The sequence below is a fragment of the Pezoporus flaviventris genome, unplaced genomic scaffold (assembly GCF_033815535.1).
Source record: "Pezoporus flaviventris isolate CSIRO_AGI_PZ_B2104156 unplaced genomic scaffold, CSIRO_AGI_Pfla_v1 ptg000009l, whole genome shotgun sequence".
Taxonomy (NCBI): domain Eukaryota; kingdom Metazoa; phylum Chordata; class Aves; order Psittaciformes; family Psittacidae; genus Pezoporus; species Pezoporus flaviventris.
The window spans coordinates 1,063,216-1,079,993 of record NW_026892557.1 but is presented as its reverse complement, the minus strand read 5'-3'; the positions used below and the strand labels follow the sequence as shown (position 1 = coordinate 1,079,993).

The 16,778-nt window shown below is 44.9% G+C and overlaps 3 protein-coding genes across 4 annotated transcripts in view; 2 read left to right on the top strand and 1 right to left on the bottom strand.

The window, feature by feature from the left end:
- Nucleotides 1–7,205, bottom strand: part of MTOR (mechanistic target of rapamycin kinase) — a 64,169-nt gene extending 56,964 nt beyond the window's left edge. For both annotated transcript variants that reach the window (XM_061450095.1, XM_061450096.1), the window contains exons 1-9: nt 7,074–7,205; nt 5,747–5,910; nt 5,260–5,368; nt 3,748–3,980; nt 3,179–3,379; nt 2,289–2,423; nt 1,572–1,847; nt 1,138–1,246; nt 133–319 (exon numbers count right to left, since the gene is read on the bottom strand). In XM_061450095.1, coding sequence (XP_061306079.1) covers nt 133–319; nt 1,138–1,246; nt 1,572–1,847; nt 2,289–2,423; nt 3,179–3,379; nt 3,748–3,980; nt 5,260–5,368; nt 5,747–5,866 — 1,370 coding nt within the window. In that variant the 5' untranslated portion in view covers nt 5,867–5,910; nt 7,074–7,205. The remainder of the gene's footprint in view (nt 1–132; nt 320–1,137; nt 1,247–1,571; nt 1,848–2,288; nt 2,424–3,178; nt 3,380–3,747; nt 3,981–5,259; nt 5,369–5,746; nt 5,911–7,073) is intronic.
- Nucleotides 7,206–7,804: 599 nt separating this feature from the next.
- UBIAD1 (UbiA prenyltransferase domain containing 1) lies at nt 7,805–13,362 on the top strand. The gene is made up of 2 exons (XM_061450094.1): nt 7,805–8,416; nt 9,300–13,362. Exons 1-2 carry the CDS (start codon nt 7,894–7,896, stop codon nt 9,785–9,787), a joined length of 1,011 nt encoding a protein of 336 aa, XP_061306078.1. The 5' UTR covers nt 7,805–7,893; the 3' UTR covers nt 9,788–13,362.
- Nucleotides 8,291–16,778, top strand: part of DISP3 (dispatched RND transporter family member 3) — a 132,295-nt gene continuing 123,807 nt past the window's right edge. The window contains exon 1 of the mRNA XM_061450093.1: nt 8,291–8,416. The gene's annotated coding sequence lies outside the window, so the exon portion shown is untranslated. The remainder of the gene's footprint in view (nt 8,417–16,778) is intronic.

Below are 16,778 nucleotides of genomic sequence, written 5' to 3'. Positions count from 1 at the left end.
CCCACATCTGTGTTATCAGTCTTACAGAAACACCTTTGATTTTAATAGCATAATTTGATCCCACATCACAAAAATTATACAAAGAACAAGTGTTTCAGTTCTTTCCTCTAACATCCACTAACCCACACTTACTTGTGAGCAAAGTCCTTTGGTGGAAGAGCTGCTTTTATGATTTCAAGGACTTTTGGCAGGTAAGCTTGAAACTCAGACCTCACAGCCACAGAAAGCAAACCCAAGGCCTGGAAGGCTGCGGTTCGCTCCTTCTCCTTCTTCACACAGCTGAGAACATGATTCATGGTGTCTGGAAGATACTGATCAGCTGCCACAAGAGAGAACGATACAGATATTGCAACTCATACAGTTGCATCACATTTGCAACTAAACCTTTACAATTATCAAACTAGAAACAGACACAGCCATGTAAAATCTGCTGCCGCAAGCAGCTGCAAACACATGCCCCCATATAATAAAGTTTTCAAAGCCCAGAAGGTTTGAAAAAAGTAAATCACCAAAATAAAAGAGCTGTGAGGGGAAAAAACACCATTGCAACAGGTTTTACACACAAATAAGATTCAATCATCTTGTTTTCAGAGTGAGTGGCTGGAAACTTGGAGTAACCCAAAGTATGTTCCAACCCACTTAGAGCAACTTAGTGAATTGCTTCTAACTCTCATACTCTCCTAAGCTTGCTTGAGAAATCAACTGAACTGGCAGGTATTTGTCATTTGTACTTGATATTTCCTGGCACATGCAATAGAGAAAAAGGAAGACAACTCTGCTGATAATATTTAGGATACACTGAAGTGGAAGCAAAAGAGCAGAGCTCAACCCTAAGCCTGACATACTGAGAAAACACAAACAGGAGGTTCTACCTCTCATGGTGTTTATCACAGAATTCAGACAATAGTTTTAAATTCCATTTTTTTTTCCATCAGAGCAACATTTTGGCATCATATATCCAGTCACACTTATTCAGAAAAAAAAGACTGTCCTCCCACAGAGGAATGTGCTCATCTTACAAGCACCACATTTGTACTGCTGCATTGCCTGCGCAAGCTCATCTGGACCAAAGAGAGCTGGATAACTTCCAGCCCAATTTCAGCAGCATTTCTTACATCCAACCATCTGTCTTGTCACCTGTGAATGCTGAAGGACGGAAAGCTGCCAACCGTGGTAGCAGATTGAGAACAGTCATCTGGATCAGGGAATTTTTGCTGGTTCTGCACTTGAGAACCCACTGGCATACCTGAAAGGAGATACATTTGGGCTTTGAAGGATGGCCATTGGCAACAGCTCACAATCATTTACTACCTGGGTGCTTTAAGGCATTCTAGTGACATTTGGCTTCAGAGTCCATCACAAAGATGGATAATTAAGACAGCTTCCAAAAAAGTAAATCACTTGCTCCTGGAGAGACAGTGACAAAGCCAGGATACCCATAATTAATGTGTTTTCACACCTCAATTCAAGACTAGGCAGTATTGCCTGCTAAGTAAGGACATGGAGGACAATTGCTCTGCAATAACCAGTGTTGTGAATGTTGGTAGACAAGTTGAAGAATGAACACTTACTTGATCAAACTTCTCTTCCATTAGATCCCTGCAGCATCGACTTTCTACCAATGTAGACTTCGCTGGGACAGGTGAGGTTGCAAAACCCATGATTCCTTGGTGAGCACTGTACCCCAGAAGACCAGCCAAAGCATTTGATTGAGAGGGCTGAAGAGACTGGAAGCTAGTGAAGGGAGTGATGTGACGAGGTTTGGTACTGAAGCCCATCAAGTCTTTGCAGTACTTGTCATGCACAAGCTGCTGCTGAGTGATCTCTTCCATCTCCTCTCTAAGGCGCTGGATAAAGTAGAAAAGTATGTTTTACAATAAAAACCCCAAAACATAGCTGAATAAGAGATTCCCAACACTATGCTACCCAAATCTTTTGAGCATCATTCTGTATAATTGATATCCAAATGGCTGCACACCTTTAACTATGCAAAATCCAGCAAAAATATTTGGGTATCTAACACATAAGACTCCTCATTCCATATAAAATTCTTTTTCATTGTAATTAATCCAGTTGATAGCACTCTCCATCAGTGTAATACCTACTCAGGCCAAACCACTCACTGCTATTTCTCTGACACACTTCAATTTGTAATGCTCCAACTCCTTGTTCAGATAACTTTTTAGCCCAACATCCCCATTTCAAACACAATGGAGTATTTCCACAGATTGCAGAATTGCTACACATTGTCAATCAAACCATAGTCCCCATCTTGTTCATTTGCTCACCTCTCCCTCCATACTGCTGATTCTCACTAGCTCATTGAGGATCAGTAAGGCACCATGGATTCGGTCATCACGGTTCATTCCTTTCTCTTTGGCCAAAGTCTCATCAAAGCCCTTCTCAGCCTCTTCATATGTGTGCTGGGGGAACAAAAAATCTCAGTGATCATGCAGAAAACAAAGCCTGTGGAAACAAAGCAGTACTGCCAGTCAAGAGTTACTGAGGGCCTATAATTTTCCAAGAGTAGCCACAAGCCTCAACTGAGTAATAACAGAGTACAACACCATAAATTCAGATTCAGCCAGAAGCTGTGGACTCTCTGCAAAGCATTTTCAACAGCACTAATAAAAACAGCCAGTCAACCATGCCATGGTATAAACTTCATCAATATCTGCATCACATATTTGACTATGAGGAATGAATGAAGTTCACAACATTTTGACTGCACTGTGCAAACCTTATTTGATATTATGAAGTTTGAATTCATGTGACAATGGCAGCAAAGCTAAGCTTCAGGTAAAAGAATCCTTACTTTTCCCATTCATGTTTCAGCTACACTAATAAAACCATATGCTAGTAAGAGACAACAATAGATAGATGATTGCATGGCTGTAAAACTAGGTCAGGCCCAACAGCTGAAAATGAGTTGCAGATAGAGCAATGGATTCTTGATGGAGTCAAGTCTCTCGATTATTTTTACAGTGGGCTAAAGGAACTACTCATTTTGTAAGCCATTATAGTTTCAATCTTTTCAAGGGGAGACAGTTTTCTACTGACAGTCAGACCTACAGACAAAAGTGACACAGGTTCTTAGCTTAAACAGTTTTTCTAAGAACTCACTTAGTGAATGCACTGCATTATGAGGAGCTGCTTCAAAACAAAGTTATTTTCTTACTCTGTACCACTGGGGCTTCTGCATCTCTTTTGGCTCCCGTTGAGTGGTGAGGATAAGGCAGGCTCTTAAGGCAGAAACAGCTCCCTCTCGGATGGCCTGTTTGGGATCCCACACAGCCACAAATATATTGTCAAAGAATGGCTGCACTTGCTGGAAGAAGAAGGTAGGCACACTGATTGCCAGCTCACGCAGGACAAGAACCTGGAGGTGGGGAGAGAAACAGGAACAATCTGTGAGGATGAGCCCCTGTAAACAAACCTGGTAACTTCTAGAACGTAAAATCATTTATTTAAACTATCAGTGTCTGTGAGACTGAGGTGCTTCCAGCTCTGTACTTCAACAGTTCCTAGCACAGTAGTGTCTCAATCTTCTTTAATCACTGAGCTAACATAGAAGCAATGAAGCAAATGCTGTATCTGCCATGAGAGCATCAGAGGTTCTCAGACACAGACTGGCAGCCATTTAGATCCTGACGAGAGCTTTTCTTCAGCTTTCTGTGCACATCTCCTACTACTATTAACTAATCCTCCCCATTCCAAGACAGGTGAAGACAAAAAGAGATTACTCACAGCTGCATGTCTTCGACCTTCATTCCTGTCAGCTCCCAGCCATTCCAGAGCTCGTTTCACCTCAAACTCCACATACTCAGCTGTGAAGGTGTCGCCAGCCATTGCAAGCCGCCCAATGGCCTTGGAGGCCATCTCCATTACAACAGGGTCATTGGATGGCAAAAGGTTCCTCAGGTAGTTGGCAAACCTGCCGATACGGGTGGCATTACCTCCTTCAACACCAATAAGGCTTGCTGTAGGGAAAGGGAGCAATGCTGTAGGTTCTTCCTAAGAGTCAGTGAGGCAGACAGTAAGTAATCTCTGGAGGACAGTTAGTATTCCCTATTCATTCCTTAAAGATTCCCATTAACTCCTCCTAAACTGCAAATCCACAGGAAAAAAAAATAAATAAAATCAAATAATCAAGGAAAGGGCCACCGTTCTTGAGCCTAAACTTGTTAAGTGGGCAGGAATATGCATCCAGTAGCTTTTTAGTTTAAATGAGAAAAAAAAAAATTAAGATTCATGGCATCACAGACCCATTCCCAACAGAAAGGCATCCATTCACACACAACGATTACAGCTGATCCACTGCAGGAGGGAAGTCAAAGGCTGAATGGACCAAGGAAACTTTTCTCCCCTCAGCCCTAAAGCTGGTCTCTCCTGGCCAGAGGAAGGCACACTGGCAGGTGCCAGTGCAGGCTGCAGCTTTCACTGCTGGTACCTGACTCGTACTTACTCTGTAGATAAACAGGCCATCAGTTTCCAGGGATGGCACCTTTCAACAGCACTAAATTCACAGAAACAATTTTAAAGTGATACTGTCAGCTTAAAATCAGATGTTGCCAACAAAGACTTCTCTAGCTATGGGACTTTCATTGTCTTCAGACATGTTGGGACTGGATCATTATGTCTGTGAGCCTAAACCGTAAGCACCTCCTATTTAGTTATTAAAGTAATTGCTACAAAAGAGGCTACTCACTTGGAAGGCAAAGTATTTCTGCAGGCTGATTTCCCCAAGAGTCAAGATACAGGCAGCTAAACCATGTCACAGTAAAAGCACAACCAGAGCAGCTGATGAGAATCAAAGCAGAAGCTATGTGAGCCCCTCCCAGGATAGAAGCTGCTGTTACTGAGTCAGGTAAATTTAAATACCAGGAATCAATCTCCTCAGATGGAGGAGAGTTGAGAAAGTCAGCTCACCCTGATACATGTAGATGGACAGCACAAACTGTTCTCAGCTAAGCTCGAGAACAGAAATTTCACGTGCTCAGCACTCACATTTGATGCTCGACACCCAGAAGAGCTCAGGGCCCATTAAACACCAGGTTTTCAGCCACTCTCAGCGCTCAGCAGCTCCCATGCTGGTGCTCACAGATAGCTTTTCAGAGCCCAGCAACTAGTACACACCCAGCATATTGAGCAGTCAGATGTAACATCCCAATCATAAAAGCTCATTCCTTTTGAAACTCTGTTCCTAAAACAGACGCATGAAGAGAAAACTCACCAGAGTCATTAAGCGCTTTCACTCACCTATAGCCAGAATGCCACCCTTCCTTTCATTTGCATCAGAGCTAGAGACCAGTTCAAATATATGATGGTTCAGCTGATCATAAAACCTGGTAGATTCTTCCTGACTCATCTGTAAAAGCAAAACGTTCAAATTGGCTTTTGGCATTCTTTCCCTCCTTCTTATCCCAAAACCTCCATAAAGACAATGCTTCTTAAGTCACTTCAAAAGCAATGAAAGCAACCATACACTGCAAACACAAAACATCATCTCTTTTTTGTGCCCTAGACGTGTCAAATTATTTGTTCTGGTGCTCAACCACCCATCTATGTCACCAGCTCACTCACCTCTGCTACATGCTGAGGCAAAGGCAAGCTCCGTGCTATGCCCCACCTCCTCTTCCATATTCCAGCTTCCATATTCCAAAAATCTCCATCCCGAAAGTACCCAGCCCACATCCCACACTCCCATGATAAAACAAGGATAAATTCTCTCATTTGCAGCACTCACTTCGCGGAGCTCCATGGTGACATAATGCTGCAAGTCCTTGGCAGCTTTCGCCCTCGTCTCTTCACTGCGACTCTTCAAGCCATTGGCAAATTGTTGGAGGATGGACACAGTGCCCGACATGATGGTGCTGGCTTGGGGCTCGGGGGCATCAAATCCTGTAAGTGCTTCAGAAAAACACTCCTTTCAGCTATTGAAGCATCTCAGCTTCTTTCTTAATGCTGCCTGTTTCCAAAACACGGGTCCTATTGCGTGCAAGGATGCTATGCCACTAAAGCATAAAATTACAAGTAACAACTATATTCCTCAGGCCTTACAACGCTGTGGTAAAACAGAATACCTTGACCTCAAGCCTACTTGCTCCCTAGCTCCTCATATACCAAAATATGCTCCAGGTGCCCAAACTCATGGTGATCCAATTAGAAACAAGCTAAATAACAGCAGAACGAGAATAGGGTTTACACCTGCACTCTCATAAATAACACAATCGTTCCCATGATTATAGTTATTGTATCTGCTTCCTCCTTGAAAACTTTCACCCAAGTTTCTCCACAGAAATTCCAGTGTTATGCCAGCACAGGGAAGACTCAGCACTTGGGGCCTGGCAAGTGTTACATTCTCAGTAGATATTTAGAGAGGGGAAGTCTACTTATAGCAACACTGATCATTGCAGCAGGATGTTTACTATAGCACCACGCAACCCAACTTTATCGTGAGCCTTTATGCGGAAAATATGCTGGAGGCCAGACTCCCCCCCCCCGATTTCCAGATTACATAAACCCAAACCCAGCACTTGACAGAAAGGGCCCACAGCGACACACGGCACCGAAACTTCAGCTCCTTCCCTCAATATCCCCACGCGGTGACACGGATCCCCCAGCATGAAAGCGTGAGGTGGCTCCAGGGCTGCCCCGCGGCTGGGAACCAGGAGGAGCTCTCCCAGGCTAACAGCGACCCGTGGCTGCGGCCCTACCGCCGCCGGCCGGGGTGTCCCTGCGCGGGGCTCCGTCACAGCCGCACTGGCGGAAGGACGCGACAGCCGGCGGGCGGGGGCCGGCAGGCCTGAGCCCGCGGGGGATCCCGCCATCGCCGCTCCACGGGCCGGGGCTGAGGGAAGAGTGAGGTGAGGGCGGGCGGGCGCGGGGCCTCAGGCAGGCGGCTCCGGGCGGGGATCGCGACACAGGGCCGAGCGCCTGCGGGAGCGCCGGTGCCGCTGACAGCGCGCAAGGCGGCAGCGCGGCTGGCACTGAGGCGGGAAGGCGCGGGGGGGAGGCCGTGACCGGAGGGAGGGAACGGCGCTGCCGCGGGGAGGCTCCGGAGCCGCACTCACCGCCTCAGCCCCGACCGCCGCCGCCGGCTGCCCCGCTCTGGGCCCCGCGCCCTGCCCTCCACCCGCGCCTGCCGGGCCGGCGAGCAGCTGCTGGCCAATAGCGTCCCAGAACGGCTTTGATAGACACCGCCTCTGACCAGTAGAAAAACAGCTACAGGGAAGGAGCGCTCGCAGCTCCGCCCCTCTCCCATGGAACCGCAAGGTGAGACCATCCAATCATCAAGCCAGCCGGGAGCGAGTGACAGTACAACTGACCAATAAGAAGTCCGGACGCGCTTGATTGGTGCGAACTCCGCTATAGATCCGCCTCGCAGACGCCGGCTGGCTTCCGCCCTTTCTTAATTACTGCGCACCGTGTGCGCATGCGTAGAGGCAGCTTGGTGCCGCGCTCCGCGTGTGCCGCTGAAATGTGTCCGGCTGCCCACATCAGGATCCGGGGCGGGCTCGGCGGTGCCGCTGCTCGGCGGTAGGCCCTCCGGTACCGTGAAGGCGCGTTTAGCAGCGCTGATGTGTGCTTCAGAGTGACACTCGCCCCTCGCAGCTGTGGTGGGGAACGTTTAATGCTCCTTCTGGGCGCTGCTCTGGTACGCGATCCTCCGCGGAACCTCCTGTGCGTGCCCGTGGGGGCGTGGGGGCGCTGAGGTGAGGGGGGGTGGGAAGGGTCTTTAGACGCAGGCGGGAAAGGGCGGTGCGTGTCGTTACCTCAGGTGCGGTCATGGCGGCGGCAGTACCGCCGTGTGCTCCCCGCCGGGCCCCACGGCCGCCGGGCTAACGCGCGGCCCTTCTTCTTTCAGGTGCTGCTGCTGAGAGACGGGAGAGCATGGGGCCGGCAGACCTAGCGCAGAAGATCAGTGTTAGCGCTGAGAGCCCCCGCGGCAGCGAGAGGAACGACTCCGGCTCCGCGCTGGCGGGCGCTGAGAGGGCACCCCCCGGCAGCTGGAGACAGAAGTGTGCGGCCTACGTGCTAGCTCTCCGACCGTGGAGCTTTAGTGCCTCGCTCACCCCTGTGGCTCTCGGCAGCGCTCTGGCGTACCGGGCTGAGGGAGCGCTAGACCCTGGGCTGTTGGTGGGCAGCGCCGTGACCGTCTTGGCTGTGCATGGAGCCGGCAACCTGGTGAATACCTACTACGACTTCTCCAAAGGTATCGATCACAAGAAGAGTGATGACAGGACTTTGGTGGACCAGATTTTGGAGCCTCAGGACGTAGTCCGGTTTGGAGTGTTCCTTTATACTGTGGGCTGTATCTGTGCTGCTGGGCTCTACGCTGTCTCAACGCTCAAACTGGAGCACCTGGCCCTGGTTTACTTCGGGGGACTTTCCAGCTCCTTCCTTTACACTGGAGGTAAGCACTATATCCCGTTTGCTGTAAATCTGAGCTTAAATGTGACAGAATCAGTTGGTTTCTCAAGGGATTTCTAGAAGACACAAGTGGTATATTTAGTTAGCTGCCCTGGAAATATTTGATGGTGTTTCCTGGAGGCCTCGTACATGAACTTCTTTGCCATTGATTGCTGTGGAAAGATGCACACAAAGTTCTTCAATTGGAAAGTGATGTTGGGACGTTGTTATTTACGTACTCTAGATGCTCATCAGAACCACTGCTGCAGCTTTTCATGATGTGTATCTTGTCTCCCTCAGCAGCACACTGCACTGCATGTTTTCTTTTCCATTGGTGGAATCTGTTACTTTGTTTTGGACTGTTTTGTTGTTCTCTAGGTGGAGCCTCATTGTGAATGTCAAGCAATTTGTTCTCAGTAAGAGAAGGATGTTTTTAGTGAGTTACTGTGCTGGGTAGGAAAAGGAAATCTCTGTTTCAAACTGAGTCAAACTTTCAAACAGTTATGTTAGTTTTGTTGAAAGAATCCACTTGCATTTTGTTCTGAGCATTTTATGTGTTTATTCAGGTTCAGGTTTTAGTATGGGCACATTAAAGAGTACCTTATTTCTACAGTTTTCTGCAGAAAGAGGTACTTATAGATGCAAAGACAGGTATTAGAGCCTGGCTCTTATTTTATGTTACATTGTTTGAATGGAGAAATTGAGAAGCTGTGTTTCCTTGATTATCTTTGGAAAAAAGAGATAACATACTTCTTGGATGTAGCTACATGTGTGTTGGTTGTTTTACAATACTTCTGTGGAAAGGGCTGATCTGTTGTATTGTCCATTCTCTTCTGTCATTTCGGTTGTTTGATGATGCTTCATTTTATTCTTGTGTCTTGCCACAGGAATTGGATTTAAATATGTTGCACTTGGAGACGTGGTGATCCTGATCACCTTTGGGCCCTTGGCTGTCATGTTTGCCCATGCTGTGCAAGTTGGTTATCTGTCTGTCTCACCACTGCTCTACGCTATCCCACTGGCGCTCAGTACTGAGGCCATCCTGCACAGCAACAACACACGGGACATGGAGTCTGACCAGCAGGCGGGTATTGTCACCCTGGCTATCCTCATCGGTCCTGCCTTCTCCTATGTTCTCTACACCGTGCTGCTCTTCTTGCCCTACCTGATTTTCTGTGTGCTGGCCACACGCTATACCATCAGCATGGCATTGCCACTCCTTACCATCCCGATGGCGTTTTCACTGGAAAGGCAGTTTCGGAGTCAGAACTTCAACAAAATCCCTCAGCGGACAGCCAAACTCAATCTCCTCCTGGGGCTTTTCTATGTTTTTGGTATTACGCTAGCACCAGCTGGTGCTCTGCCCAAACTGTAGTAGGAGCTGCAGAGTCAGGCCTCACAATTCAGTATTAATGCTCATTAGTGGTGGTTGATGTGGGTAGATGACCTGTTATGGACAGTGGGAAGAATGGAGAGACTTTCTTGAGCTGTTGATTGTCTGTGAATTCTATAATTGCTAGTCTTGGATAGCTTGTACAACAGACTTTAAAAGGGGGGCTTATCAGCTCTTCAGGAGTGAACTGTGCAGCTTTCAGGGGAGCAAAGTGATGTGAAGACAAGGAAACTTTTAAAGAACTTCATCCTTCTGCCACTGAGTTATTTTACTGTTGACTCAAAGAAAGTAAGATTGAGCCTCCAGTGTAAACTTTGTTCCCTTCACAAGCACAGTGATTGCTTATATGACTCCCTTTCCTTACCAAGGTCAAGGAGTCCAGTGGCTCCTGTGTGGTAAACAGAAAACACTGCCAAATGCTTAGCGTCACAACAATGTAGGTGCTATTACTTCACTCCCTTCTAAGCATAGTTTATCTTCATCTGTTGTATAGTTTAATTTTTGTTGTTCTCTTATTTTTTTTTCTCCTAGCCAAATTTGGAGCTTTTGCTTCTAAGCCCCTGAAATGTAGTAGACACTGATTCATTAACTCTTGCTTCTGCTTGGTCCTTATAGTCTAGACATTTCAAAGTTGCGTATCTCTGTGGGATGTTGGTGCTAAAACGGAGCACAAATAGCCTACTGCACATACTTCAAGCCAAACCCAGTGAATTTATATTCTGCTACAAAAGCTGAAGCTGTAACTGTAAATCAGGCACCTGAAAAGCCCCCAATGCATAGAAAAACAAGTGGTTTCCATTTTTGCATTTGCTTAGAATTTACTCTCTGAAATGACAGTCTTGGAGTCAAGGGAGAGTGGACAGAGCAGTAGATTTCTCTGGATGTGGGTGAATGGGTACAGGAAGAGCAAATTCTTAGTTTCAACAAAATAATGATATTTTTCAGTTGTCATTCCCTGTTTGTTTAGAGGCCTGGTGAAACAATCTTGCTATAAGAAGCCCCCTTGAGCAAGAAAGATGCAGGGTTAGAAAAAAGAAATCGGGATTGTTGTGTTGGTTCTGCCTAAAAACTGGGACTGGAAACGGGAAGAAATGATTTTTGTTAACAAGATTTTTCCTGATAGAGTCCAGAGTTTGTGTGACTGAAACACATTTCAATGTTAAGCTAGCTCTGAAGTGAAGTTCCCCACCTTTTTTTTTTTTTTTCCCTGTACACCTTATGGTAGTGTTTTGTTTTCTCCTGCAGATCTTGCCACTTGATGTTCATGTGGCTATTTGGAGAGCTGATTGTTTCAGCAGTTATGTAGCAGTGTGAAAATCATGCCAAACACACTGGGAAAGAAGTGTGACTTGCAGTGCAAAGATGAATTAAATCCATGCCACATTGCTCAGTGTCAACTGAATTCCCTGCTGTGTTGAAGAAAAAGTATTTGTTTCCTGTATGCAGGGTTTTGGTGAAAAGTTTGTTTGCAGGAGTTGTGGAAAGCTGTAGAGGAATTGGGTGTTGAACTAAAGCTGCTGGTGCCTGGATTGCAAACCCGCTTTTGAACCAAGTGGGAGTGTACTAACCAGTATATGAAGGGCATTTAAACATGAGCAATAAGCTAGCATAGGGTTATCCTGCGTTTGACGTTAAGTTGTGCCCTTGTGTGTTCATCTGAGTTTTGCATTAGTGGGTTGTTCTGACAGTAGTAGAGCTGAGTTGATGGTACAAGGTTACATGGTACAGCTATTGAAGTGACTGTTTTCATGGCTTTATGTTATCCAGTGTCACCCAGCTGTTTATTACTTTACAGCTGTGCTGTGATCAAGGGGAAAGATTCTTTCCAGGTGTATTTTGAACCACAATTTCATCTTTTATTAAAATTGGGCAAATGATCTCTCTGGTCTAACTGGAGAATCTGACTTCAGCAACTGTGTGCTGCTTTCTACAGCAAAATATTTGTTTAGAGAAGTTCAGCACAGCTGGATGGAGAAGATCTATCCAAGTGCTTTTGGAAACTTGTCAAATCAGATATACCCAACACAGTATCTGCTGTTACTTCTTTGTGAGCCTATGGAGTAAAGAAGAGCCTGGCTCTGAGACACACTTCATTTTACTGTAAAGCAAAAGCTTTTCTCTGGGTATGGACTGGGCTAGTGGTTCTGTTAACCTTGCAATTGCAGATATGTGGATGTATTAGGTTAATCCCAGCATGGCTTTGTTGCTACCCTTTGTAGCAGCTCTGTGCTTTATTTCATGATAGCTTGGGTTTGTGTAGCTGAAAGACTGAATAGTTTTGGTTTTTTTTTCTACTCCTTTTACATAAACTAGAGTACTCAAGCTAAATCCTTTAAAGGAGCTAATATTTGGCTCATATCTTTGATAACAGTAATTGTAACAGTGGAAAGATCTAGGATACAATCTTTGGTGGAGTAATGTATTAACTTCAGTTGTATCCAGGCTACCCTTTACCAGCAGGGAGTAGCCCACTGCCTAGGATGTCTGCTTACTGCTGGAGAGGACCAGTGCTTTTTGTTAGAGATAAAGGAAGAGCTCACTAATACCTGTATGTGTTTGTGGAACACTTGTCAAGGTGGGGATTCAAAGAATTGTAATAGTAAGAACAAGGTGAAAATTCAGCAACTCCTTACTTTCAGATGCTGGTTGTCTCCAATTCCCTGTCTGTGAAAAACAGTATCATTCCAGGTTCTTAAGGATATTAACAGCACATTCTTCACCATGGCTTTGAAGAAGTCATTTAACTTCTGTCTCGGAAAACAGCTAATTTTTGCTTACCTCACAGGGATGCTGAGCTGACATCATAGAGAGCTTTGAAAGTACGAAGTGCTTTATCTCTGTGTGTGCTTTTCAAAAAGCATGTTCAGTACTAGAAAACCTGTTAGGTGTGAACTAACCTAACAGATGACTTAACCAGTGTAAGTACACCAAAATAATCTCCTCATAGGCATTGAGTGGCAAGAGATGTTCTTTTATAGGTTTGTTTTGTGATGAGGAGGCTGGGTCTCTTTCTCTGCCCCTCTTCTACCTGTCCCATGCTGGTTTCCCTCACTATAAACTTCTTAAACTTCTTTCAGGTCTCTCTTGATGAGCTGTATTGCATTGTGATGAGTCTACACTGGTAGATGAACAGATCTGTAGCCTTTCTGTTAATGCATCCTAAAGCACCTCCTGGCCTTTCTTCTTCAATAAAGTCTCTGAATGTTATTCTGTTAATTATGCTGTGTTAATTATTTTATATCACTCCAGCTGTATTTTTGCACATATATTAAAGCATCTTCCCAGAAGGAGGACGGTCTTTGTGTGCTGTGTTTAAGTGCGTGGAAGATCATACTCTTTTTGTGTTGTCCTGTTTTGAATTGCACAGTCCTGTCCTTCCATATCATTGGGTAAAATGTTCAGTAGCAGTGATCATCTCATACTAATGGCAGAATTCAGAGTGGTTTCAATGTTTTCATCAATGAGGAGAATTTTGAGAACAGAAATGGTGTTCAGCATTTGTGAGGAGGTTTCAGCTAAACTTTAAATCTTTTTTAATAAAGATGGACTTTCATCCTCACCTATGTGCTCTGCTGTTCTTCCAGGGCCATGACCTCTGCTCCTGATTTGCAATGATCTTATTGCACAGGACTGTGACAGTATAATGCCTTCCCATGTGTGTCATAAATTAGCCTAAAGCATGTTTTGAAATTTTCCTCTGTTGGTTACTGGTGGTGTTTACTATGCAAATGCATGTACAGTTAGCATCAGGAGGCTAAAGGAGACTTACATGCTTTGTCTCATGTTGGTTTTCATATGTGGTTAAAGTGGTTTTGAACAGTCTAGAGAGGTCTTGGCTGTGCCACCTCTATTGTATTGCACACAGCTGAAAACAGATACGAAGGTAATTTGATGAGTGTCATTTCAGGTTTTGCTTCTAGTTTAAAATCCATCTGAGTAGGAGGCAATGAAAGAAGTTCCTGCAGTAAAGTTTAGTGACTCTATACCATTGTGGAGCTAATGCTTTCACTTGCAATGCTATCTTGCTGTCATTTACTGCTTTGAAGTGATTTCCTATTTGGGTTTGCAGGACTTCCTGTGGTTATGAGACAGCTAGGCCTGGGAAACATTTGTCTGCCTTTCTGAGATGCAGAACAGGTCCTGAAGTCATAGCATTTGGAGATAATTTTAGAGGGTAAAATACATAATACTGTGGCATCTAGATACACATGGGTTGTGCTTGAGGATCCTCCCAAAGCATCTGCAGAAACCAGCCTGCAGAGTAACCTTTTTAGCAAGACAGTGTGTTGGCTGTTTTGTTATGACTGTAATTGTTCTGCACTTGCTCTTAAAATGCATTCTAATGCTTTGTCCTGTTACAGGCAGAGTCTGTTAGTAGTCAGCTTAAACTCATTTTAAGGAACCTGGACCTCTAATAGAAAATGTGTAGAGATTTGCAATTCATGCACCATTGACCACCTTTATGTGCAGTGCCTGTGTAGGTGGAGGCTGTAATTCTGGTTGTCTGCAGGTGGCAGCATAGCTCTTCACCGCTGCTGCAGCACCCGCTGGTACCTACCTGTGCCCTAGGCTGGGACATCCTCTGCCAGGCAGACCAGGGCCACTGCAGAGCCCCAGAGCTGCCCACAGGCTAAACCTGATTCACCATGAGAGGTGGACCAGATTCTGGTCTTGCTGCTCCTCTGCTGCTCTATGAGGATGATCCACAATCCTTTTGCTTTTTGAGTGGCAGAACATGTTTATGTAGCAGACTATTTTTATTGGAGGAGGAAGGAAGGGTGTCTCTGCTTGCCCTATGGTTTTAGGGGGTGCCCAGGCTCAGGTCACTGCATTGTTCAGCCCATCTATCTTATATGGGAGGTTGTTTTTTTACAGCCACGATGGCTATGAATTTTTGGGGGTATTTTTCCCTCTACAGCCATTGGGTCAAAAATTTTCAGAGTAATGGAGAAGGAGACTTTCCAAATATGTACTTAAAACTGCCTCATTTTTTGTCTTTACAGGAATTCATGTTAGTTGCATTTGCAAGATTTTTTTTAGTACCTGTCTGGTTGTACCTTATTTGGTATCTGGTATAAGGAAACTTGGAAGGTAAATGGCTGCAGATGAATTTCTAATGTGTAGATTATTTCTGGACAGATGCTTCTGGCCCAGACAGGTAATGGAAGGAGTAGGCATTTGAAGAAAGCCAGCTGGCTGTATCTTACATTTTTAAAGCCTTTGCTGATGGCTTAGTAGGCTTATTCTGGTCAGATGCTGAGGGCTGAGCTTTCAAAAGAGTGTGGGTAAGGTGTGCATAATGGGTAATACACTCATGTGGGGGAAAAAATGCAGTGTCTGCACATTCTATGACATGTACTTCTGTTCAGTCAATTGCTTTTAACACATCTTGAATCACTGGTGGAAAATCTTAATACTTTTATAGTGGTTTTAGGAGCTTGGACTACATCCTTCCCATTTCTTGGGTGAGTAGACTGAGTCACTGGTGCTTAATCAAGTAAGAGTACATAAGAGTTCTCCTTTCCAGTCTGGTACCTTAATAACTAGGCTTTTCCCTTCACATACCTGTTTGTCTTTTAGGTTAATGGTAGATATTATTTAAATCACCTTTGATTGCTTTAGACCTTTATACTGGAGTTTTTTTCCTGCTCAATTACCTATTTAAGAAATGCTGCTCTGGCTTTTTAAAGCAATTTTTCAGTTGAAGGTGGAGCTAAATATCTAACCAAGATCTAAAATCTACAGCTCCCAGAGCTGCTAAAAAATTCTTAAGCTTCAATAAAACCCAGCACAGCAGCTTATTGCAGCCGTATATCTAAAGGAAACGGGCCCAGCACCGGGCAGAGTAATGCCTATGCTTTACTGCCTAAAGTAAGGTTTTTTTCTCTTCTGTGTAACTCAAAGATCCAAAATGAATGTGTTTGTAAGGTTTTCTTTTATACCTTCTGATGTTAATCCTTAGTGCTTATTCGTTCTGTATAGTTGCCTTTCTATATAGCTAGATTATAGGAAAGCCCTTGTTTTAACCCAGATGTTTCAGTGGCCACATGGGTTTGTCTGAATAAGAAATACTTGAAGGACATAGTTCAGCATTCCTGTGAGGTCAGCTTGTTTCAACATCCAGCTCTCAATGATCTGCAGGCACAGTGGGTTGCTGACTGAGTTTGTCTATTCCCTTGGAAGGAAACCTATGCTTGGGCCATCTGTCCCAGAATCTGTGCTTGTACTGTCTTGAGAGAGAAGTTCACACACTGGAGTTCGCAACCTCTGCACATGAAGACCCAAATAGTTCTTAAAACCAGAACAAACTCAAACAGAAATAACCCTGCCTGTCTTCTGCTGACTTCTCATCAGGCTGCCAAGGACAGAGTGCCTTGAAGAATCAAAACCCTATGGCACCACTGTATCACTTTCTCATGAAAACAAGGAAGAGAATCTAGTTATTAATCAGAGGGGTCTGTCAATAGCGGATCAAGATGAACATGCTGGGTGATAGATGTGTCACATTGTCAGGGAGCAAGGACAGCAGTGAGAACCTTGTTAAAACACAGGATCTGGCACACTGCTCCATGAGCTTGAAAGTGAGGAGAGCTTAGCAACAGGAGAAGAGTTTGGGATCTGTCTCCTTCTATATTTGGCACATTTCAGCTTTCAGATGTCTTGTCCTAGGCTAGACAGTACTGGGCAGCTCTGCTGCTCTGGCAGTGGGTTTAGGTGTTCATTGTGGTGGGAGATCCCAGCATCTGCTTTTTGGTTTATGTTAGATCAGTGCCCAGTTTAATTGGGAAATGCTGAATAGCCCAGCAATTTTAATAAAGGCAGTTTTAATAGACTCTTCTCTCTTCCTCCTCTACTAGGGCAGAATGGAAAGTTCTTGTAGGCAGTGGTTTGATTTGTGTGGGAAACAGTGCCTTATCACTGACTTAGCACAAGTATAAAGATGATGCATGTTTTTAGTGTCCCATTAAGCAAA